Consider the following 24440-nt stretch of genomic DNA (forward strand, 5'->3'; position numbering starts at 1 on the left):
CCGGTTATAGCACCTAAACTTGGTCTGTTGGTTCCTAACTATAGTCTAGGTCTCTAAGACAGCGACCCGGACTAGGTCGTGTCTTGCCTAATTCCCTATAGTTATGGCTCTGATACCAATCTGTCACACCCCACCGATGGCGGAATCATCAGGGCATGGCCTGAGCGAAACAGATTGTCCAGAAGTTTCCACAACAACTATCATTACCCTTCAGTTTAAATAACACGTCCCATACCGTATCCCAAACAATAAAACAAGTTATTACAGATAACATCTAGTCAAGTATTCTGTTCCGACAACTCAGATTTAAATGTAAATAATATGAATATTGTTCAAATGCTTCTAAAGACCCGGTCGGACAAGATCTACAGACAACTATGCTCTAGACGCTTGTTCTTGACAGATAACTATTTGTTGGGGGGGGGGGGCTCTAGAGATTTATTCTAGCCTTGCTTTCCTAGCAAGCAAACATCTTAAACACCTGTCACATACGTTAAAATAAAGTCAATACATATAATGTAAAGGTGAGCATACAAGTTTGATAATAGCATATAGAGTTCGAATAGTTTACGCATAACCAGCACGTACGCAGAGGAAAACGAAGCATGTTAATTATCGACATGGATCTATCGATACCAATGACTGCGGGTTGACTGTCCGAGACAGTTCGCAATACATGATTACCACCGTAATCCATGCAAGTAATTGTCCTTAACAACCCCCGTGTGAACGGGTGCTGAGTCCAAACTATAGTACTACGTCGTTAAGGCAGGTAGACAGCATTCCACGTGTAAACATAACAACAAGCATTCATTTAGTCACGTAATACATGCGAATCGGTTAGCGTTCAAATAGTTGAGTAGTGTGTTCGATTATGATTTTGATAAGTAACGTATGTAACACCCAAAAGTGCTAAAGCAAAAAAGGTTCGAGTATACTCATAGCGATTGATTGATGGATTGAAGGGAGCGCTTGAGAGTAGGGTTAGCCTGAATAGTTTGATATCATAACGATGAGTAACACGTAGAATGGAGACAAGTATAAGTGGGTCGAACAGCCTGGTCGATCGAACAGTTGGTTCGATCGAACGGGTTATTCGTTCGGTTAGACAGTCCGTTCGGACAGTTTGTTCGATCGGCCGGTAGGCTCGATCGGTTGGACTGTTCGAGTGGATTGTTTCTTCATTTGAGTAGAATGTGTTTGTGTATGATGGTTTGACCTTTTGAAGTTTTCATTGTAGTATTTAAGAACATTGAAGTGTTCTTACCTTTCAGGTCGATCGATCGAACGGTTCGTTCGATCGGCCGGCTCAACCGATCGGTTAGGGACTTCAGTTGTGGGTCCTCAGCTGGATGTCACCTGATCGATCAACATGTTCGATCGGGTGGCATTCCATACTACGAACGAGTTGTAAAATCGATTAAGTGTTGAAGCATAGTATCTCATGATCCGATGAGTAATGTTATCAAACAGTTCATTCGATCGAACATCACCTTGTTCAATACTATACTTCCTGAATTTGTCAAAGTGTAGGACCACGTGCTAGCCGATCGGCTGGCCTGGTCGATCGGCTGACATGTCCGATCGGTTGGGCTGTTCGTTCGAACAGCCTGTTCGATCGGTCAGCATCCTGACCTGGTCGGTCTGTTTGTCTAACCCTTGGATGCTCTGATTGTTTGACGTTATTTCGAGGTATTTTGACAACGAGTTGAACAATGGAACCTTCGTTCTTACTTGTTTCTCCTGCTCGGACAGGAATCACCCAAGTCCGGCCGGTGAACGGTTCGGAACAGTGGTTTGACGTTTAACCCGAAATCGGTGAACCTCGTGGATAGAATCCGAATCTTGAACCACACAACCATTAGAAGGATTAGTGAGTTGGCTCAAGCTCCGTTTCTACCGGTTTGAAGGCATTGAGTGTAAAAGAGTTGAAAGAAAGTTGAAAATCATCTTTCAATCCTTCACATCATGCAAATGTTTAGATCTTGTGATAGATCTTAATTTGTTTATGTGGAAATCGGCTAGATCCAAGTGATTCTTGGTGGATTGAGGCCAAAACATGATGTTCTTGAAGAACACCATGATGACATCATCCTAGAATGCTTAGATCTTGATGATTTCACGGTTAGAAATCAAGATTTGAAAGATAGAAAGGTGTAGGAGCATGTATTGATCAAGAAAGTACAAGATTTAGAATGAAAACTTACCGAAATCGGAAGAAATCTGAGAAAAGAAGGGGAGCACGAGCTGGCCGGTCAGAGAGTTTCCAAAAGTGGAAAGAATGATAATGACAGGCCTATTTATAGGCTTCCCAAAGAGGAAAGGGCTGGCCGATCGGCCAGGCATCCCGATCGAACAGCCTGCTCGATCGAACAGCCTGCTCGATCGAACAGCCTGTTCGATCGGCTGGGCTGTTCGATCGGCTAAGAGCCTGATCGATCCACAGCCTGTTTCGAGCGTTCGGTGCGACGATTTTCTTATATTTCGATTTCGATTGAAGACGATATGAATACGATAGAGTTTCCTATTCAAATCACTTTTAATCCCAACCACTATATCTACATACAAGCATCTATATTCCATATTCGATTTCGATTTTGATTGAGTTCGATTGAGTTTCGAGTTTTGATTCGATTGAATACCACACATAACAATAAGGTAAACACGCACAAGTAACACATAAGGCACACACACACGTAATATAACACCAAATTCGCATAATTCGAGTTTCGAGTTCGATTGATGATTCGATTAGGTTGATTGTTGATTGATTAACTTTATCGCATTGTTACTTCCTACTATTTACCGTCGTAATTCGTTTCGCGTCGATTAAACATTCGATTACTTCGGTTCTTTTGATAGACAACACTTACTCCACATAATACAAAACATAAAATAGACTACTTACAGTCAAAGAAGTCAAACTTGACTTGGACTTTGACTTTGACTTTGACTTTCGAAAACACGGGGTGTTACAGCCTCCCCTTGTTTAGGGAATTTCGTCCCGAAATTAGGCTGAAAGCTGCACATCGCCGTGAATGATCTTACCAATTTCTCGCTTCAGATCTTTATTCAAACAATTGCGGGTACTTGGCCTTCATGTCGCTTTCGAGTTCCCAAGTGAACTCCGCGCCACGTTTGCCTTCCCATCGGACTTTCACGATAGGGATGCGTGAGCGTCTGAGTTGCTTGGTTTGGCGATCCATGATTTCGACAGGCTTTTCCACGAAGTGTAACGTTTCGTTGACCTGAAGGTCGTCGAGAGGTACAATCAGATCATGATCGGCTAGGCATTTTCGGGGGTTTGACACATGGAAAGTTGGGTGGACGTTACTAAGTTCCTCCGGTAGTTCGAGTCTGTAGGCGACTTTTCCGATTCTCTCCAGAATCTTAAAAGGTCCAACATATCGAGGCGCTAGTTTCCCTTTCTTGCCGAATCTGACCACACCCTTCCAAGATGATATCTTTAGGAGTACGTAGTCGGCAACGTCAAATTCAAGGGGCTTGCGTCTTCAATCGGCGTAACTTTTCTGTCTATCCCTACCTTTCGACAAGTTGTCTCGAATCTGGAGGAGTTTGTCAGTCGTTTCTTGTAGTAACTCGGGACCGGTTAATTTCGAATGATCGATCTCGTGCCATACAATAGGCGATCGACATCTTCTTCGATACAAGGCCTCGAATGGTGCCATTTGTATGCTGGCATGATAGCTGTTGTTGTACGAGAATTCGACTAACGGTAGGTATTTGTTCCAACTACCACCAAAGTCTATAACACACGCACGGAGCATTTCTTCAAGGGTACGGATCGTTCTTTCAGTCTGTCCGTCGGTTTGAGGATGGAATGCGGTACTCAGGTTAAGCGACGTACCAAGAGCTGCTTGAAACGTTTCCCATAATCATGAAGTAAACGGAGCGTCACGGTCTGAAATGATGTCTCGAGGCGTGCCATGATTACAAATGATCTCGTCGGTGTAGATTCGGGCGAGTCGTTCTACCTTGTAGTCTTCCCGTATTGGCAAAAAGTGGGCTGATTTGGTCAGACGATCAACTATAACCCAAATGCTGTCGTGACCTGATGGCGTAGGCGGGAGTTTGGTTATGAAATCCATAGCTATACTCTCCCACTTCCATATGGGGATTGGAGGTTGTTCGAGTAAGCCAGAAGGTCGCTGATGTTCAGCCTTAACTCTTGCACAAGTCAGGCAACTTCCAACATAGAGGGCAATATCCCGTTTCATACCTGGCCACCAGTACTTGTAACGAAGGTCCTGGTACATTTTATCGGCGCCGGGATAAATAGAGTATCGGGATTTATGGGCTTCGTTCATTATAATCTTTCGCAAATCGGTCCGCTTAGGGATCCAAATTCGGTCCAGATAGTATAAAATCCCATCTGCTTTGCTTAAAAGCTGAGCTCCATCGTGATAAATCCTCTCTTTCTTCAAAGTGCGCTCGTTAAAACAAGCATTTTGGGCTTCGCGGATGAGGGTTTCGAGGTCGTGTTGGGCTTGGGTATTGCGAATACTGAGCAAATAACTCCGTCTGCTGAGGGCGTCGGCAACAACATTTGCCTTACCTGGGTGATAACGAATCTCACAGTCGTAATCGTTAAGAAGTTCTACCCATCGGCGTTGACCCATGTTAAGTTTTTTCTGATTAAAGATGTGTTGTAAACTCCTGTGATCGGTGAAGATCGTACACTTGGTACCATACAGATAGTGTCGCCAAATCTTCAATGCAAAAACAATTGCGCCTAGCTCGAGATCATGGGTTGTATAGTTCTTCTCGTGGGTTTTGAGCTGACGAGATGCGTAAGGTATAACCTTGTCCCGTTGCATGAGAACACAGCCAAGACCAAGGTTGGAAGCATCACAATAGACAATGAAATCGTTGTTTCCGTCGGACAACGTGAGGACAGGAGCATTGCAGAGCATATGCTTGAGGGTTTGAAAAGCAGATTCTTGTTCAGTTCCCCAAACAAAAGACTTATCTTTATGAGTAAGGGCGGTGAGCGGCATAGCGATCTTAGAGAATCCTTCGATAAATCGTCGATAATAGCCCGCTAGTCCGAGGAAAGAACGAACTTCAGACGGGTTTTAGGCGTAATCCAGCTCTTGACTGCTTCAATCTTCGTGGGATCGACATGAATACCTTGACTATTAACGATGTGACCCAGAAACTGAACCTCCTCCAGCCAGAATTCACACTTGGAGAATTTGGCATAGAGTTGATTCCCCTGGAGTAGCTCGAGAACCAAACGTAGATGTTGCGCGTGTTCGGTCTTCGACTTAGAATAGATCAAGATATCGTCGATGAACACGATAACGAAACGGTCTAGAAATGGCTTAGACACGCGATTCATCAGATCCATGAAAACCGCGGGTGCTTTGGTTAAACCAAAAGGCATAATATGATTAGTTGTGTTGGTTGGTATTTAATATGATTAGTTGGTGGTTAAAAGTCTTAAATTAAAACAAACCAAACACCCCACATGGGGCTGCGTACGCGGGCTGATCACAGCCATAATATGTTTCTTTTTTTTTTTGTTTGAGACACTAGATTCAAGTGTAAACATGATATATTATAAAAAAAGCTAACTTACAATATTCAAAGCAATAATATGAGGTGTGTGAATGCTTTGTAATTAAAAAAAAACAACAAACTGCTTTGGCAGTTTCGGTCGCAAGGGGGGCTGCCCCTTTTCTTTTAATTTTTTTTTTGTGTTTTAATAATAACATATTATTACCTACATATACAAAAACATAATGGGGGAATAATGCCAGGCATATTCAAAAACCAAATGGGGGAATAGTGCCAGGCAACTGCCTGGCACTCCTCCATTGGACCAACACGTTTTTTGTTTTATATCCATTTTAAAATTACGTTTTTGCCCCCAGCTCAAAATAAAATTACGCTTTTCCCTTCTCAAAATTACCATCTTGCCCTCAATTCAAAATTACGACTTTGCCTGGCACTCTCCCATTGGACCAACCAGTTTATTATTTTATATCCATTCTAAAATCACGTTTTTGTCCCTCTTTAAAATTCCGGTTTTGCCCCCAGCTCAAAATAAAATTACGCTTTTGTCCCCAGCTCAAAATTACGATTTTTCCCTCCATTCAAAATAAAATTGTGGTTTTGTCCTCAGCTCAGAATTACCTTTTCGCCCCCAGTTCAAAATAAAATTTTGTTTTTGCCCCCACTTAAAAATTACGATTTTGCCCTCCGTTCAAAAATGTGATTTTTCCCCGTTTAAAAATTGTGATTTCGGCCTCAATTCAAAATTACGTTTTTTCTCCGATTCAAAATAAAATTATGCTTTTGCCCCCAACTCAAAATTACGATTTTGCCCTCGGTTCAAAATAAAATTGTACTTTTGCCTCAAGCTTAAAATTATGATTGTGCCCTTAGTTCTAATTTATGTTACGTTGTTAACCCAAGTTAAAAATTACGAATTTGCCCCTGTGAAAATTTACAATTTTGCCCCAGGTTCAAATTTACAATACTGCCATTACTTTAGCTTTTGTCAAATTACGATTTTACCTCAGTAAAAAAATATAACTTTCCATCTGTTAAAAATTACAATATTGCCATTATTTTAGTTTTTTTTTTATCAAAACTATAAAAGTGTTTTATTTTAATTGGTTGACTCGATTGAATTGTTTTCCGTGTCAATGAGCTGACTAACACTCACTCATTATTTGGCCATCGCCCCGCAACGCGGGCGGGGTATTAACTAGTTAACAATATACATGAACGTTATAGTTGATGTTTACTATAGTTATTATTATACTATTATTATTATATCATCATTACTATTACTATTATTATTATTATTATTATTATTATTATTATTATTATTTAACCATGTATTGTATATTTAACAAGCACGTATAAGTTATAAGTACCAGTATGTCGAGTATTGGTTGCGCGTATGCATTCGAGATTGGTAACGTATAACCCAAGTATTGCAGCACGTATAAGCATGCACGAATATGTAACTTGTATGAAATAACGGATTTTATTACGATCAAAGTCTCAGATTTACAATAATACAACGAAAGACGGTTACAAGGAATACAAGGTTCCAAAAATAGAAATACAAGACAAGCTTTCTAATTAAGGAAAGTTATGAAAAAGCGGAGCGTTACAGTCTCCCATCCTTTAGAAAATTTCGTCCCGAAATTTATTTAAGAGGAAGACTTGAAAGAGTTTTGGCAATAAGGTGGTTAATAAGAATTGAGACTTGAAAAAAAAATTTCAAACGTCTCGAAAAGTATAAAGTTTTGGAGAACGACAAGGTCTAGTACTTTGAATAAAGTGATAACGGTCTACTAAGTACGTCTATACAAGAAATAAGAATAGGAAGACGGTTTTTAACAGACTTGGTCGTGAACGAGGTTCGTAAAAAAAGAATAATGGGGAATAATGAGAGTATAAAAGTGAACGATTGATGCTGAATACACGACGCGAGTATCAAAATAGTATAAGTATCGGATAGACGAAAGTAGTGTGCTAAAAATGAAGTCTCGTCGTGGATAATAGGATATAACGCGTTTGTGAGTTGTTTAAAGTTCGTATTAGGTCTAAATAGGTCGGCAAAACACTGAATTTCTCATGGCACGTTTTACGAAAGTTTGGTAACATGGTGAAAACACTTATATATAGGAAGTACCAATGGCGTATCCACCATGTTTTGACCACGTTACGGCCATTTCGTATTCAGTGTCATGTTACGTTCTGTGTCTTACCATACACAGTAGTACACTCTATGGTTCTCATACGCCTATCACTATAATCCCGTGTGCACCCGCGATTATTTTGATTGTCGCATGATCTGCATAGCTTGTACTAGTTGTGTATGAATCAGGGTATACATAAAAAATATAAGAATGTGTACGTATAGGATATAGTATGTAAGCAAGTCCATGCTTAAGTATGTATGGGACCCACGTAAGCGAATCCCTCGGATTCCGCTCGCGTACGGGTACGAATCTATGAGTCATGAGTATGAGCATAACTATAAGTTTAAGTATGAACATTCACGTAAGTATGAGCATAGACATAAAAACGTATGAGTAGTATGAGTATAAGCATAAACATAAAACGTATGAGTATAAGTGTAGGTACGAATAATAAAAATTACGTATATAGTGTACGTTGGAGTATAACGAATTTGGACATATAAATCGCTTGAGAACTTTGAATACATAAAACGAGTGATATAAGCAATTTCGTCTCGAGGTATCAGTTAAAACGTGTACGATGATATGCATGTATTGTGGTTTACGTGAAATGTGAGTTTATCGAATCAAAATAGATTGAGTTGAATTGGAAGGTAGAATATAGTTTGTAAATGTAGAAGTATTCATTGGTTATGCATAACGTATTTTGTAATGAATGAAATTCTACTTTTGTTTTTTTTAAAAGAGTTTACGTGTGTGAAGATTGTCGGTCCCCATGAAGTCTTCTAGCCCACGTGTTTTGAAATCTGATTGACGAATTTTATGGGGTAGAAAAAGGTTTTCGTAAATGACGGGTTTGTTTTATTTGCATCAAAAAGAAAATTTTGAATTTTGAAGGTTCTTGTGAAAACGTCGATCCTTAGAAAAGAAATTTAGCAAAAGGACTTAGTGTTTGTTTAAGAAAAAAAATTAACAAATGATTTGTTGATGTTGAAAAACGTCTTTGGTAAAACGTTCGTATAATATCTATAAGATCTTATAAGTATATGAGAAAGTGGATTTGAATTTCGATTGAGAATGAAAGTCTTTAGTATAGTGATATAACGTAAGTATGTGTTTTAGTGATTAAGTCGAATATGGAGTTCATGGGCAAGATATTCATTGGACCGATTGAATTGAAAGGTAGCATTTCGTAAGGTTTTGAAATTCGGGTAATAAAACGTTTTAAGACATGATTAAGAATCTCGTGTATATGAGTTGAGTGAAAATAGATTGTGGAATAAGAAGTATATTTGATAAAACAATGTAGTCAAAATTACAAAACAACATCAAGTTCAAGGGAAATACAATACAACATAGTCAAAATTGATACAACGATTAAACCTAAACGTCTATATGTGTATCTAGGCATCAACGCTACTTCATTTCATAGCATCATCCTCCTCAACCTGTAACATGTTTAAAATAAAGTTCAATGCAAAAGTAAAGACGAGTATACAAGTTTGGTACATACGTATCAAAAGATAAGTTTAAACAATTCCACGTGGCAAGCTCTTGATACGAGATAAACAATAAAATTGGCATGTGTCAAACATATCTAACCAATAATGAAACGGAATATGCTCATGACATAACCACAAGTCTACGGGCAGGCGGGTCGTTAATCCTATAGCGCTACATATGTCATGGTTAGGCTCGTACGAAGTTAATGATAAGTTTAACACATAATGTCCTCAACCCAAGTTTAAAGTATCAAGTAATCAAATAAGCATGCGTGTAATAGGAATGTTTATGTATTATGATAAAGTTTGTGTGTAAGTTTATAAATAACATGTTACACCCCAAAAAGTGGTAAACGAAAAAGGGGTTCAAGTATACTCACAATATTGCATATGCTTTCCGATTATCCAATTGTTGACGATTAGAGATGTAGAGTCCGAATGTATAAGGGTTAAAGTTCAAGTATGCTTAGAGTCGAGGTTCGGAATAAAACAACATGAAAATAACATATGAGAATAACATGTGAAAATAATCATCTAATACATATGATACTTGTTCTTGACACTATGTACTCCAAGGAGTTTATATGGTTTCATGGAACAAGGTTCCATTAGAATCGTAACAAGTTATCATACTATAGGATGATATAATCTAGTACTGGGACATATGAACACTAATTCATCATCTAAGATTCGATTATTTGGATTATGTGCTTATATATTACATATATTTTATACATATTATTAAGTCCAATATTTCAAGCATGAGGTAGAAGATTAAGATCTTCATTTAGGTACCTCTAAATATCATAGAAATCATGTAGGAGGTAGGAAGATCAAGTCTTCCATTTAGGCACCTCTAGGTGTTCACCACTACACTTGATGTAAAAACAACCAAGGAGGGTCATGAACATACAATAAAGAATGAATAAATACAACTAATCTAAGGAAAACGTCAAGTAATGTGTGGACTTACAAGTAGGATAGCCCAAGCTACTCCTATAATCACACAAACATCAAGCATTAGGCTTGTTCATTACTTGTGGGTTAAAACCCAAACAAAACAGAAAGTATGTGAGGTTTACACCTATGATTTCACATGTCTCAACCTTGTTTTTAAGCCTAACCAATCATAAGATAGGTTGTAAGCATTAGGACATAGGTTTGAGATGAAAAAACTCAAGTTTGGTTAAGTTTAACAAAGATTAAATGAAAACAAAAACGAACAATGGACTTTGGAGCCTATTTTCCGGAGTTCCAGGGACCTATTTACTGTGAAATACCCATGGAATCGAAGGTAAGGTCGATCCAAGCACATAGGAAAAAGAATGGACTAAATCGGACAAGAAATGAAGAAGTTATGCTCATTTTCATGAAGGATAGTGCTTCTGTCCGAACTTCTGATGTTGCTGCGATTTTAGAGTAATTTGGGAGTGATTAGAGATAGTTGAGAGTGTTTAGAAAAGTGAAAAATGTTTAGAGAAGTCTTGGTTTATATAGGGGATGGATTAGGGTTAGGTTGGTTGGCATTTAATATGATTAGTTGGTGGTTAAAAGTCTTAAATTAAAACAAACCAAACACCCCACATAGGGCTGCATACGCAGGCTGATCACAGCCATAATATGTTTCTTTTTTTTTGTTTGAGACACTAGATTCAAGTGTAAACATGACATATTATAAAAAAAGCTAACTTATAATATTCAAAGCAATAATACGAGGTGTGTGAATGCTTTGCAATAAAAAAAAAAAACAACAAACTGCTTTGGCAGTTTCGATCGCAAGGGGGGCTGCCCCTTTTCTTTTAATTTTTTTTTGTGTTTTAATAATAACATATTAACAATATAAGTTGATGTTTACTATAGTTATTATTATACTATTATTATTATATCATCGTTACTACTACTACTACTATTATTATTATTACTATTATTATTATTATTATTATTATTATTATTATTATTATTATTATTTAACCATGTATTGTATATTTAACAAGCACGTATACGTTATGAGTACCAGTATATCGAGTATTGGTTACGCGTATGCTTTCGAGATTGGTAACGTATAACCCAAGTATTGCAGCACGTATAAGCATGCACGAATATGTAACTTGTATGAAATAACGAATTTTATTACGATCAAAGTCTCAGATTTACAACAATACAACGAAAGACGGTTACAAGGAATACAAGGTTCCAAAAATAGAAATACAAGACAAGCTTTCTAATTAAGGAAAGTTATGAAAAAGCGGAGCGTTACAACGGATGTTTGTCCTTGAATTACTTGTACTTTTAATACAAACAACACCATCTCAGGATAAAAGTAAAGCATGATGGGTTTCAAAACAACATAAAAACAACCTGATTCTCTCGTCATTTTGGTTCCTCTTCATTTGTTCTTATCATACATCTCTAATGTGGCTTTCATCCGGTAAAAAGAAAGATGGGAACTAACAGCACTTCATGTATTACGATTTTGCCACATGTGATGCACATACCCAAGAACCTAATTATTCCCACCAATATACTAACACTTCAATAAAATGCATAAATCATGAAGAAATCGAGTAGTAAAAAGCTTCTAAATTATAAAAACAAACTCACTGTATATCAACACCCACAATTTGCCAAAAGAAAGTGACCAACAATTTAATTATGCATATGGAACAACAACTCTTTTTCCTCTTAGTATTTGCTGGAGTAACAACAGCAGTGGACAACCTCACAGGTTCACTATGCAGCACATGCACTCCCATATGTTCATCACCACCCTCTACCACCAACCCACCACCATCTCCGCCTGCGGTCATGTTCAAAACACCACCATCTCCACCTCTAGTCACTTTCAAACCACTACCATCTCCGCCTGCGGTTCCATCCAGGCCACCCTCATCTCCAAAGCCGGTCCATAATGCTCCACCGCCAGAAATATTTTACTATTTTGATTCGCCGGTAGATGTAACTCCACCACCACCAACTTACATTTCGTCGGGTGGTGACAACCGCGGTCCTCCATCTCCATCATTCGTGTACTTCCCGACACAGCCGGCTGCTACTGGCGGTGGTCGTGGACCTGGTAGTTTCGGACAAACAGTGACCCATATCCTTATCCTTACTACATGTATGATTCAAAGGCTGCTTCTTGGTCTTCAGGGATTTTGTGAAGTATCATGTTGTTAGTATGTATTTCTTGTGGGATCATCATATAGAATATGTTTTATTATTATTATTATAATTTTTTTTTTGTTTTTGGTTGCAAAACAGGATATAATCATTTGTAATCCCCTCTATATATTATAAAGTGATATGTTTCTTTTAAATAGAAGTTTCAACGATTTTCATTCAAGTGATCTGTTTCTTTTAAATAGAAGTTTCAACAATTTTCATTCAATTTGTAAACTGATGGACTTTTATCCTGATGTAACGCGAATGTTCGCCTTTAAAACTATCTTGTTCTCCGAATTTCATTCGTTTACTAATTCTATTATCACTAAAACTATAGTAGTTAAGTGGTGTGCTCCACAAGCAAATCCCACCAATAACAAAGCTAAGGTAGGGTCTGAGGAGAGTAAGATGTAGACAACCTTATCTCTACCCCGTAGGAATAGAGAGACTGCTTCCAGAGACCCCTGGCTCGATAGTAGTTTTGCATCAAGCCTTGGACATAAGGTACATAACACTCGGCAATTGAGACAACTGCCGATTAGTGCATGTACCTCCTTGTCTTTCAGCTATCAACGCCACCACATGGTGCATGATTAACCATCCATTCTTTTAACGTTATTTTCACGAAATTAGTAAAATAATGTTAAAATTAGTGCACTTTCATTTTTTCCCCCGAGCGCCCACACATATATACGTTATATGCGCATACCGCAAGCGGGGCGTTTTAAGTAGCATTTTTATTAAATTTATTAAATCAAATGCAGCAGCCCATGAAGGACAATGAGTAAAACATAAAGGAAACTATCTATTTGCAGATACAAACATAATAATATTAATAATAACTTCCCCTTTGGAAATAACGAATCACCTAACATTTTATAAGCATTAATTAAAGGACCATTTCATATCTATATTCCGACAAAAGCTCATAAATTTGTAACTAAATGTAATCATAACAAACTATCACTGTACATGATCATATATCAAACAAAACAGAACAAAAAAACTTACAGATGTTTGAGAATCATACGCAAGCCAAACATGGGAGAACTGGCCCCATCAGAGCTTCCGCTGAGCGATGTATCCACCAACGGAGAACTTATCGTCGATTCGAACCGCATGGTAGCCTCCTTTCCTGTACGAATCCTGAATCCATGCATTCATCCTCATCCTCTGACCCAGATGAAGAAGACGAACACGACATCATTGATTGATCTGGAATACCCACTTGATAAATAATAAAGTTACAAAATTAGGCCTAAATCCAAACTCAAACACAATTAAAACTCACCATTCTTGGCTTGAAGAACAGATTAAAAGGTCAATTTCCATCTTCGATTACCAAAAGGTTATTTAAGCATATTTAATTGACCATAATCAAGAACACTTAACACATAGCGAGATAAAACAAAGTACCTTATCAGATGTGTGAGTGTGGATGCGGAGGTTGACAGTAGTGACAATGTTGGTAGAAATGCAGACCGGTGTTCCACTGGGTCTTCGATCCAAGGCGATTCTGACGAGTTCGATTAGTGCTTATAGATGGTGTTGGGATAGGTTAGGGTTTTGCAAGTGCAAAGCGATGGTAATTGTGGTGACGACGCCGCTACAACGCCTTAGAACCACCGCGTCAGAACCCTAATTTAGCCACCATCATCGTCACTGTCACCGAGTTTAACAGCGCAGTCGGAATTCGCCACTACCACCTCTGATCGCTCGAATCTTCACCTGAAAGCCCTAGAGTAGATGACTTCAGTTATGTTTGTGGGAGGGGAGCACTTTTGAGAAGGGGAAAATAAAGTGGGAAAAAAAAGGACAGAGAATGATCGAACAAGCCCTTTTGTTAAGAATACTATATACCAACCACTATACCAGATGCCAATACATATATAAATGAGGAAAAACATGTATATATACAATAAAATGTGGTTGGTGTTACTATTCACAAGCTTTCTTTTTTAATATATATATGAGGAAAACATGTATATATACAATAAAATGTGGTTGAAGTTACTATTCACAAGCTTTCCTTTTTAATATGGGTAAGGTTATTGTAAAAAAGACCAAAAGTGTGAGAAAAGTAAGAAAAAATCTCAGTCATTAGATCTAAATTAATTGAAAAGGGTAAACAAGTAATTTTATCATTAATTCAATTAATTAAAAACTTCCCATAACCGCCACCTTAATTATAGGAAGTATATAACACCATTCAGTAAGTATATAACACCATTCGGCAAGTATATAACACCATTCAGCATTCAGCAAGTATATAACACCAAAGTATATAACACCATTCAGCAAGTATATAACACCATTCAGTAAGTATATAAACCATTCAGCAAGTATATAACACCATTCAGCAAGTATATAACACCATTCATTGACTAAACATCTGATCGAAACATATTTTTTTCTCTATATTAGTATAGCAATATGGTACTCATATTAAAGATAAAAAAATGTTTGTTATTATGGTGTAATTTAAAAAAAAAGTCACGTATAAAAAGTTATTGACGTTTAAAAAAGACGGGGAGAAGTTACATTTGCATTACCTAATTTCTAGTGGGTTTAAAAGACTATATTGCACATAGATATTTCAAATCAGTCCAAATTAATGAAAATATTTTACAATTTGGTCCCTATTAATCTCAACTATTAGATCAAAAGATCTAATGGCTGAGATTCTTTCTTACCCTTCTCACACTTTAGGCCTTTTTTACAGGATCCTCTACCTCTCTCTCTCTCTCTATATATATATATATATATATATATATATATATTTTAATTTATATATAACTGCGAAGCTTAAGTTGTGAGATAAATGTAGTATAGCTATTTTGTACAATTTTTTTAACCTTTGTGCACAAGTAGTTGCATCTTTCAATAACCTTATGTTACATATTTTTTCTTTACACGTAGGGATGGCAACATATAGGATTCGGGTCAGGTATTGGTAATCTCATACTAATATTCATACCTGGTTGTAAAATCATGTCTCATACCCGGCCAATGCCCGTCAGGTATTTGTCGAGTAATTACCCGGCGGGAATCGAGTATACCCATTAGTTTGTTAAAAGATATACGTTGAGATTTTCAAATACATTTCTTTACTATTACAATTATTATATAATTTTATTTATACAACAACTAACTAAAACAAAAAATGTACATTACATACATATAAGTTATATCATAAATTAATAATAATTGTTTAATACTTATACACTTACATATATATTATTCACAACATATAAAATATAAATACTATTATCAAATACATATACAAAAAGAAAATTTGTTTTTTTTTTCATATTATGAATATACTAAAATAAATCACTAATAGAAAAAGGTTAATGAAAAATAAAAATATAAATTAAAAAATTCGGGTATATAGTTCGGCTAAATGGGTATGTGGTTATCGGGTCGGGTATCACCTAATCTTGTAACCGACTCATACCCGCGAAAACTTCTAAAGCTAATCCTATGCCCGGCCCAATACCCGTCGGGTATCGGGTATACTGGTTCCGTTTGTATCGGGTATACCGGTCGGGCTCGGTTATTTTTGCCATCTCCATTTACACGTCACCTAGCTAGCTATTTGTACAATTAACAAGGCTTTGTGTACACCTGCATCCTAGAGTTTGCCACGTATCTTTTACCTTGTCGTATCTTATCTTTGCTTCTAGAGTTTGCCACGTATCTTTTAGCCTTGCCTTATCTTTGCTTCGTAATTCGTAACACGTATCTTTTACCTTGTCGTATCTTATCTTTGCTTCTAGAGTTTGCCACGTATCTTTTAGCCTTGCCTTATCTTTGCTTCGTAATTCGTAAATACACATATGCGTTACATGTGAGCGCAGGGGATCTCCATCGCTTCACCGCCCGGGCACCCGCCGTCACCGTCGCTAATTTCCGTAACCACCGGGAGGTAGATCGGCTGGCTGTTACGTATCTTATTTATTTTAGTTTTATTACTATTGTTAAGTCAAGGGATTAGGATGTTATTTTGGTTTAGTTTGGGGGTGTCTTATGTAAGTTCCTTATCTATTTATTTGGATGTTACGTATGGAATGGAATCAAGCATAATTTGAGTCAAATATCTCCCTATCTCTTAGTTTTCTTTCTTCCCAAGGTTTTAACCCTATCAAGGGTATCAGAGCCGTTCCGATCTCCGGTCGGAATTACTTTCGATTACCATGACTAACACACGCAATCAAGAAATTGACAGCACTCTCAAGGAACTTGGCAAGCAATCTCAAATCTCCAAGAAACCCTAGCCACCATGTTGAAACAACAAGAACAGTCGATGAAACAACAAGAAGAGATCTTACGAGCACTCAAGGAGCATTCAAGCGGTGGCAGTTTTAGCGGCGGCGGAGGCGGCTTCAGCGGCGGCGGAGGCGGCCCTGATAAGGGCCTGTTTAGCGATGAATCGCGGACGGGTACTCGGCCTATGCGGGTCGGGAAGGTTGAGTTTCCTCGGTTTTCAGGTGAAGATGTGGAGGATGGGCTGCAACCCGAAGATGTCAAAATAACACCTTCGGTTAACGCTTCAAAACTTCCGTTGCTTCCAGATCCAACAGGAGTCCCTGGGCCACCAGCTTATAAACCAGCAACTATTAACGCGAAGCGCTTGTCAGGTGAGGAACTAGAGTTAAAAAAGTCAAAAGGAGAATACTTTTGGTGCACTGAAAAGTTCGTTCCAGGACACAAGTGCAAAAAGAAACAACTTTTTGTGATTAACGTGGAAGGCGATGAGGAAACTGAACAAGACGACAAGGGTTAAGGATTGAATTGAAGAGCTTACTTTTCGAGGGCAAAAAGTAGGTTAAGGGGGGAGTATTGTTACGTATCTTATTTATTTTAGTTTTATTACTATTGTTAAGTCAAGGGATTAGGATGTTATTTTGGTTTAGTTTGGGGGTGTCTTATGAAAGTTCCTTATCTATTTATTTGGATGTTACGTATGGAATGGAATCAAGTATAATTTGAGTCAAATATCTCCCTATCTCTTAGTTTTCTTTCTTCCCGAGGTTTTAACCCTATCATCGGCGTGGTTGCGTAAACGACGTCGTACTCGCATCAACCAGGCAATCCGGCGGTTCCCCACGATTGAGTAAGTTCCGATCTTTTATTTTGTTTTTTAAGTATTAAGGTTTCCGATTTTTCTGAATCGGTGGTTGTAAAAAGTTATTTAATCGTCAAAGTCAACTAAGTAAAGGGGTTTAGTATATTGTAAATCTTTGCACAATATGTTTTTAAACTAATATAATATATATAGGAATTTCTGATTATCACCAATAGGGTTGTTCACGAGCCGAGCCGAACCGAGCGGACCTTTGCTCATGCTTGGCTCGTTTACAAACCGTACCGAGCGGCTCATTTAAAACCGAGCCTCAAATCAAGCGAGCATTTTTCGAGCAGTAAATATTCCGAGCGAGCGTCGAGCGAAGTTCGAGCGATTTGGACATCCGTGTCGCCCGATTGAAATTCGCTGAGAGAGACAGTGACAATGTTTGGTCTCAAGTTTTTATGTCTTTAAAAACATGCACATTTCATGACATAATATTTTTCTTATAAATAACAATGTTGTGGCCGATGAGGCGATAACCATATTGCACGAACAATTGCGTTGAGAGCAGGAGACGATCGACTTAGGGTAGCGACATGAAACATTGAGGCGATGAGCAGCTTGTCGTTTATTGGTTTAGGATTTAACTTTTAGGTTTTTATATTAATTTTTTTATTGGCGTGGTTGGGGTAGTACGTATAGATACAATTGTAAATTTGTATACAGTAGACCAAAATTTAATAGAGTGGTATATATAAACCTATAAATTTAATTTATATTTAAGTATATATGTATGTGTAATGTGTGTGTATATATAGGTGTGTGTGTATATGTATAATTTATATTTATGTATATAGGGTAGGGTTCCAGCGTGAACCTAATCCCATGCGTGAACTGATCTGGACCATTGATTTCCTTTTTAGTTGTTAAGGGTATGATTGTAATTATATAAAAAATTATATTTAAATCATTATTTTAATAATTGAATGAAGTTACATCTTTCCTATTTTAAAATCGTTATCCACGTTATCTTTTATTTCATTTTTATTTTTTAGATTTCGCCACCAGAATTCGGATTATGATTTTTAAGATTCACGTAACCTTCATATTTCAACGGTATACACATGTGTACTTTGATATGAATTGAACAGTACACATGTGTACTCAGCATGGTACATATGTGTAATTAGCTACATAATACATACATATAAACAAATAAAACTTGTAAACCTATTTTATATTAAGCAAATAACAATTTCCATAATGTTTGCCAAACCAAAAAAAAACATACAATTACAAGTTCCAGTTTTGTGAAAACAATAAACGCAACATAATCGGAAAAATAAAAAAGACATAGTCTTTTACAACTATTCGCCGCGTTGTATGCTGAATCATCCTTATCGACCTCATACGTGAATCATCCTTATCGACCTTCCATCTCCACTTTCCTCGTTTACGACGTCTCCTATAATAACACAAAAAACTCAGCAATTAGTACTTTGCATAATTCACAAGTGTACATCAACAACCTTACACATTCAATACACAAAAAATTCTGAGATATCATAAAACAGACGCAATACACATGTGTACATTGCGTTAAAATCAGAATACACATGTGTACATCGCATTAAAAACAAAGCAATATCAGAATACACATGTGTACATCGCAGTAAAACCAGAGCAAAATCAAAATACACATGTGTACATCGCATTAAAACCAGAGCAAATCAGAATACACATGTGTACGTCGCATTAAAAAAAGAGCAAAATCAAAAAATTGAACAAAAAAACTCGGCAACTAATACTTTGCATAATTCAAACACCCCCCATAATTACCTGTAGCTTGCAGCTTCCAACTAGATGAAAGAACAGAATATCACCCGATAGTAACTTTTGAGCAAATGAAAATCCCTTCCAACCGCCACTTAAGCATCAGTTATTTGTGTGCAAAGAAAAATAATGATTCAGTAAAATACAAATGACTAGAAACTACAAAAGAGAACAGACGAATGCTTACTCCAGTTCTTTGTTGAATCAGCCCTCCACTAGCAGCAATAAGCATATACCCATCTGATAGTGACTCATGAACAGGAGCTGTGTAAGAATTCATTTAGTGTGTAGACCTCTAAGCAATAGATATGAAATTCAAATTCAATATTAAGAATCTTGAAAAATCTCAAGCCCAATACTGACCCAAGACAACATATATGTGAGTTGATAAATAGGTTCTTAAAACAGATTAATTCAACGATGAAGCAGACAGAGTATATATCGACATTCTTCACCAGCTTATAACCATCATGATTAATGAAGCAAAGTTCAATATGGGAACTAGCAAAGTCTAATAAATATCTAAAAATTTAGCATTAAAACAGAAAAATAATAAATTATGTCATAAAACATTCCTGCAGTCTGTCTCAGTTGTTAAAACTATGGAGTTAAAGACGCACAAGGCAGGCGCCCAGGCTCAACTCGGTTCAGCAAAACTGCCTTGAGTGCAGCAAGGCGCACTGAACCGGAAAAAAAACTTATCTGAACCCGCCAAAAACCTGTCTGAACCGACCAACCCGCCAAAAAATCCAGTCTAAACCAATCTACACTGGCCGGAAACAACTAAAAATGGGCTAGACGGGACTTGCACCTAGGCGACAGGCTAACCCACCCACGGTGCCCTGAACCTACGTTAACAAACAAGACAAGTAACTTACGCGCATAATGAGGGCCTCTTTCACTGCATCCGTAATAAAACTTTGAAGATTGAGATTTCCATATGTCAATTGGTCCATGACCAAACCTACCCTAACATCATCAAAATTAAGCCATGCCTCGCCTTCAATTGTACCTGATTGGTTATTGTGTGTGAGTGAAAATCGATTGAGTACCAAATCGGAAGGAGAATAATCATCGAAGGAGCGGTGATGTTTGATGTCGATAGGATGGAAGGGCGACGACGAGAGGTGGTGGTGGCGGTGGGAGGCAGACGGCGAGGATCGATTTAGGGTTTGTTTTTTTGTTTAGGGATCGATGGTTTCCTCTGCTTTTCTTTATGTCAATGATATGTGAGAGAGAGATTTTCGTGGGATCATGAAAACTAAATATGGAGATAAACGAGATTTTTGCAATCAAATTAAAAAGTAAATTACACATATACCCTTATTCACTTAATTAAATAGTAACAAATAACCAAATAATTACCATCTTGCCATTCACTAAAAATCTCAAGATCATAAAAATCAAGGGCCCAGATAAGTTCACGCAGTTCACGCTGGAGAAAATGTTCTCGTTTGAACCTAATCCTATGTATATATATACTAATTATTAATTAAAAATAATAATTCGAGCCGAACCGAGCCGAGCGAACCTTTGCTCATGCTTGGCTCGTTTACAAACCGAACCGAGCAGAGCGACTCGTTGACAACCGAGCGTCAAATCGAACGAGCGTTTTCCGAGCAATTTCCGAACGAGCGTCGAGCGAGCGACGAGCGGCAAGCGATTTGAACGGCCCTAATCACCAAGATTGTTTATTTGGTTTCATCAGTAGATAAGATTAAATTTATGATTTTTTTTTATGGAGATTGATTGTGGTTACGACTTTAGTCTTCAAAAATGAAAGAGTAAACTTCAATTTTCGTCCATGTGGTTTGCTAATTTTAACACTTCAGTCCAATAGTTTAAACATTGCATTTATCATCCATTAGTTTGCGGATTTTAACAGTTTCAGTCCATTCGTTTCCTGATTTTAACAGTTTCAGTCCACACCACTAACACTGAAACTGTTAAATTCAGGAAACTAATGGACTGAAACTGTTAAAATCAGCAAACTAATGGATGATAAATGTAATTCATAAACTATTGGACTGAAGGTGTTAAAATCAGCAAACCACATGGACGAAAATTGAGGTTTACTCAAAATGAAATTATAGCTCTGGTATTGTTGAAGATAAAGTGAAGAAGAAGAAGTGCTCAAATGGCAGAGTTTTGAAGGAGAAGAATGTGAGTTTTTTTCCCATTACTTACCATCCCTTAAGGTTTTGGTCATTGAATCTACTGCATAAATATTTTTCATGTTTAAACACTTATATGCAGGTCTGTGTGGAGAAAGAACATCGACTGAGATGTTACTCAAGCCTCAAGGAGTTGCTCTTGGCATGTCCTCTATTAAAGTTGAAAAGCAGTGGCAGATGGTATGTAACTTTTAAGTTAATTTATATGCACATGATACTCAACATTTTATCAATTAATATCCTTACATAATACGGTTGGCCGAAATTGAAAAGGTTAAAAAGAGAAGGGTGGAAAGGGCCATTTTAGGACTTGCTAATAATTTTAAACACCAAATTGGACTTATTTAGTCAAGTTTTTTCATTTTTGATTAACATGTCAGATGTTCATATACAATCATATATGGTAAAAAGGGATTTGAAATTTTAAATTCTTTGCAAAGATCGACATGATTTGGTTAGGGATGTCCTTTTTGACATATTCAGGCGCGCTGGTATTTCTGCTAAGAAAGAGGCACCCGTTAATTTCTTAACAGACCCGTTGGAAGGGAGATCTACCCTTCGACCAGCCGACATTCTTGTCTTTGGATGGGTAGGAGGAAAACACGCCTGTGTGGATCTAACAGGGGTTTCCCCGCTAGTGGGCTTAGGGAGTAGTGTTTTCACAGTGGGTCAGGCTGCTTTAAAAGCTGCTTCGGGTAAAGTGATCAAGCATGAGAAAGCGTGCCTTGACAACCAGCACGTGTTTATCCCATTTGCTTTTGATACTTTTGGTTTTCTGGCGCCAGAGGCTGTGGACCTACTTAGTCGAGTTCAAAGGGTCATGCATAGTAATGTTATGACCCCGAGATCTATGGACGTAGTTTTTAAAAGGCTTAGTTTTGCTATTCAAAAAGGGGTAGCGGCGCAGCTTGTTGCCCGTTTACCAACTATCTCGATGTAAATTATCTGTTTATTAATAAAGCTAGTTACAATTGAAATCAAAAAAAAAAAAAAAAGATTTTATCAATACGATTCAGAGTCCCTCCAAGCGTTGAGCAAGAGGCCCACTTAAATAAGCTTGCACTTACCGACTACTGTTTTAAATACTCTAGTATGAATTGTTTGTTCCCTGTTTTGTACTGGCACTTGAAACAGGACTCCAAATGATGAAAGGCAAAGTAAACGAAATGTTAGCAGAATTGACGCTTTCAGTTCTCTCTTCATCTACACGGGCCCTCAATTTTTTAGGTAATTAAATAGTTTTGAATCAAGAACACGATCAGGGGTGCGTCGTTTCGATTGTTAATCGAATCAAGAGAAGAAGAACCCTAACTGATTATTCATAGATTGCAAATTTTGAAGACGCAAAAGAACCAGGTTGCGATATGAATTTGCAAGAGGATGGGATTATGGGGTTTCGAAGAAGGAAACGGAGAGGAAATGAGGATGACTTCTGGTTGTGGTAAACTAAACTAGAATTTACTCTTGTTATGCTACTACTTACTAGTACATATGTAGATGAAACTTTTGTTATATTATGAAATTGATTTTTTTGTCATCAATGCACTGCAGTGTCTACATGTTTGCGACAGTTATTAAAGAATTGCTCATAGATTAAAGACCTGTTTAGCTTGTTTTTGGAACAACACATAATTGAGCGAGTATAGATGACGAGACAGTTCTAGAGAGAATATACACGATTTATAAGAACGAAATGCTTAAGCTTGCTTTAGATTCAAAAAAAGCGTAAGCTTGCTTTGAGAGGCATAAAACTCTTATCCATGTTTAGTTTTCAACTACAAATCTATCCTGTAGGTTATTAAGTTTTCAAACATCAACAAAACCAAGTCAAAGCCACCCTCAAAGTGGTTTCAAATATCAATGCGTGTAACGAGTTTTGTTAACCCGTTTCCCAAACGGGTTAACAGTTGTCTCTATTATTAGTAAAATCAAACAACACACGACAAACTCTTCAAACTCTTCAACAACACACGACAAACTCTTCAAACTCTTCAACAACACACAACAAACTCTTCAAACTCTTCAACTTTCCATCACTCAGTCTGATGCATAAGGATCCATGGATGCCCTGTTTTAGAAAACCAAAATATATTTAATTAATTATTAATTAGTTATATATGTGTGTGTATAGAGAGATACCTTAAACACCCTCCGCGGTTATTCGAGACCCAGGCTCTCTGCTAAGCATCTGTTTGATGCAATCGACGCCGTGTTCTTTTGATTTGGGATCCCAAAGCATGTGATAATCAGTGTAATCTGGATCGCTAAAAATGGGTCTTGTAGGCTGGCCAAACAAGTGGCCAATCGATGCTGCAATGCAATTAATGTATATAGTTATTTCTATAAGCAATTACACTTGTAATATTGTACACAACTCAGGGCTGGCCCAAGCATTTTTGGAGGCCCAAAGTGAAAATCAGAGGCCCTTTCTATATTTTTTGGGTTAGTAAGTTGGATTTCTATTTAACATGAAAATTAATAATAAAAAACCTATATAGTCATTAATAAAATAAAGTTGATTATATTAAACACAAATCAACTCAAAATTGGTTACTAAAATGGAGTAAAGGGTCAAATATACATCAACTCAATAACTCCACCCACATTATATTAAACATGATATGATTTCTAATTTTTTTCTCAAGGTACGAGGATGCTCATGAATTCGGTTTAATACATATTTATGTTTATTTAACAAAAAAATGTTAACAAAATCTTTTTCATTGATACTGTTTAAAGTTAAATAAATAAAATATTAGGCTATTTAATATAACTAAACATTAATCTCTAGTTTAGGAGGGGAATGATTTTGAACTCAGCACTCTACGAAACTTGTTTTCAAAATTTAATCACAAGGGCCTTATTTCTATAATATCATTAACAATTTTTTTTTTCTTTTTTTGAAAAGAGAATTTTATTAAAGAAACGGCCGGCCTGACAAAAAACACAGGACCGCACCACCAACCAAACTACACCATATACAACGGATAACCATTCTCTCCATACTATATCC

At 37.2% G+C, this 24440-nt stretch overlaps 2 protein-coding genes and 1 long non-coding RNA gene across 3 annotated transcripts; 2 read left to right on the forward strand and 1 right to left on the reverse strand.

The window, feature by feature from the left end:
- Positions 1 to 11845: 11845 nt before the first annotated feature.
- LOC118480989 (extensin-1-like) lies at positions 11846 to 12465 on the forward strand. The gene is made up of 2 exons (XM_035976046.1): positions 11846 to 12260; positions 12449 to 12465. Exons 1-2 carry the CDS (start codon positions 11846 to 11848, stop codon positions 12463 to 12465), a joined length of 432 nt encoding a protein of 143 aa, XP_035831939.1.
- A 3287-nt stretch (positions 12466 to 15752) lies between these two features.
- Positions 15753 to 23006, forward strand: LOC110871200. The gene is made up of 7 exons (XM_035976047.1): positions 15753 to 15894; positions 16150 to 16281; positions 17397 to 17441; positions 17546 to 17564; positions 21347 to 21416; positions 21510 to 21607; positions 22550 to 23006. The coding sequence occupies exons 1-7, from the start codon at positions 15753 to 15755 to the stop codon at positions 22554 to 22556; spliced, it is 513 nt and encodes a 170-aa protein (XP_035831940.1). The 3' UTR covers positions 22557 to 23006.
- Positions 18859 to 19485, reverse strand: LOC110871199. Its single transcript, XR_002553552.2, has 3 exons — positions 19441 to 19485; positions 19260 to 19347; positions 18859 to 18885 (listed from the first exon to the last, which is right to left on the reverse strand). It is a non-coding gene; the product is annotated as an uncharacterized LOC110871199 (long non-coding RNA).
- Positions 23007 to 24440: the final 1434 nt, after the last annotated feature.

This window comes from Helianthus annuus, chromosome 8 (assembly GCF_002127325.2).
Source record: "Helianthus annuus cultivar XRQ/B chromosome 8, HanXRQr2.0-SUNRISE, whole genome shotgun sequence".
Lineage (NCBI taxonomy): Eukaryota > Viridiplantae > Streptophyta > Magnoliopsida > Asterales > Asteraceae > Helianthus > Helianthus annuus.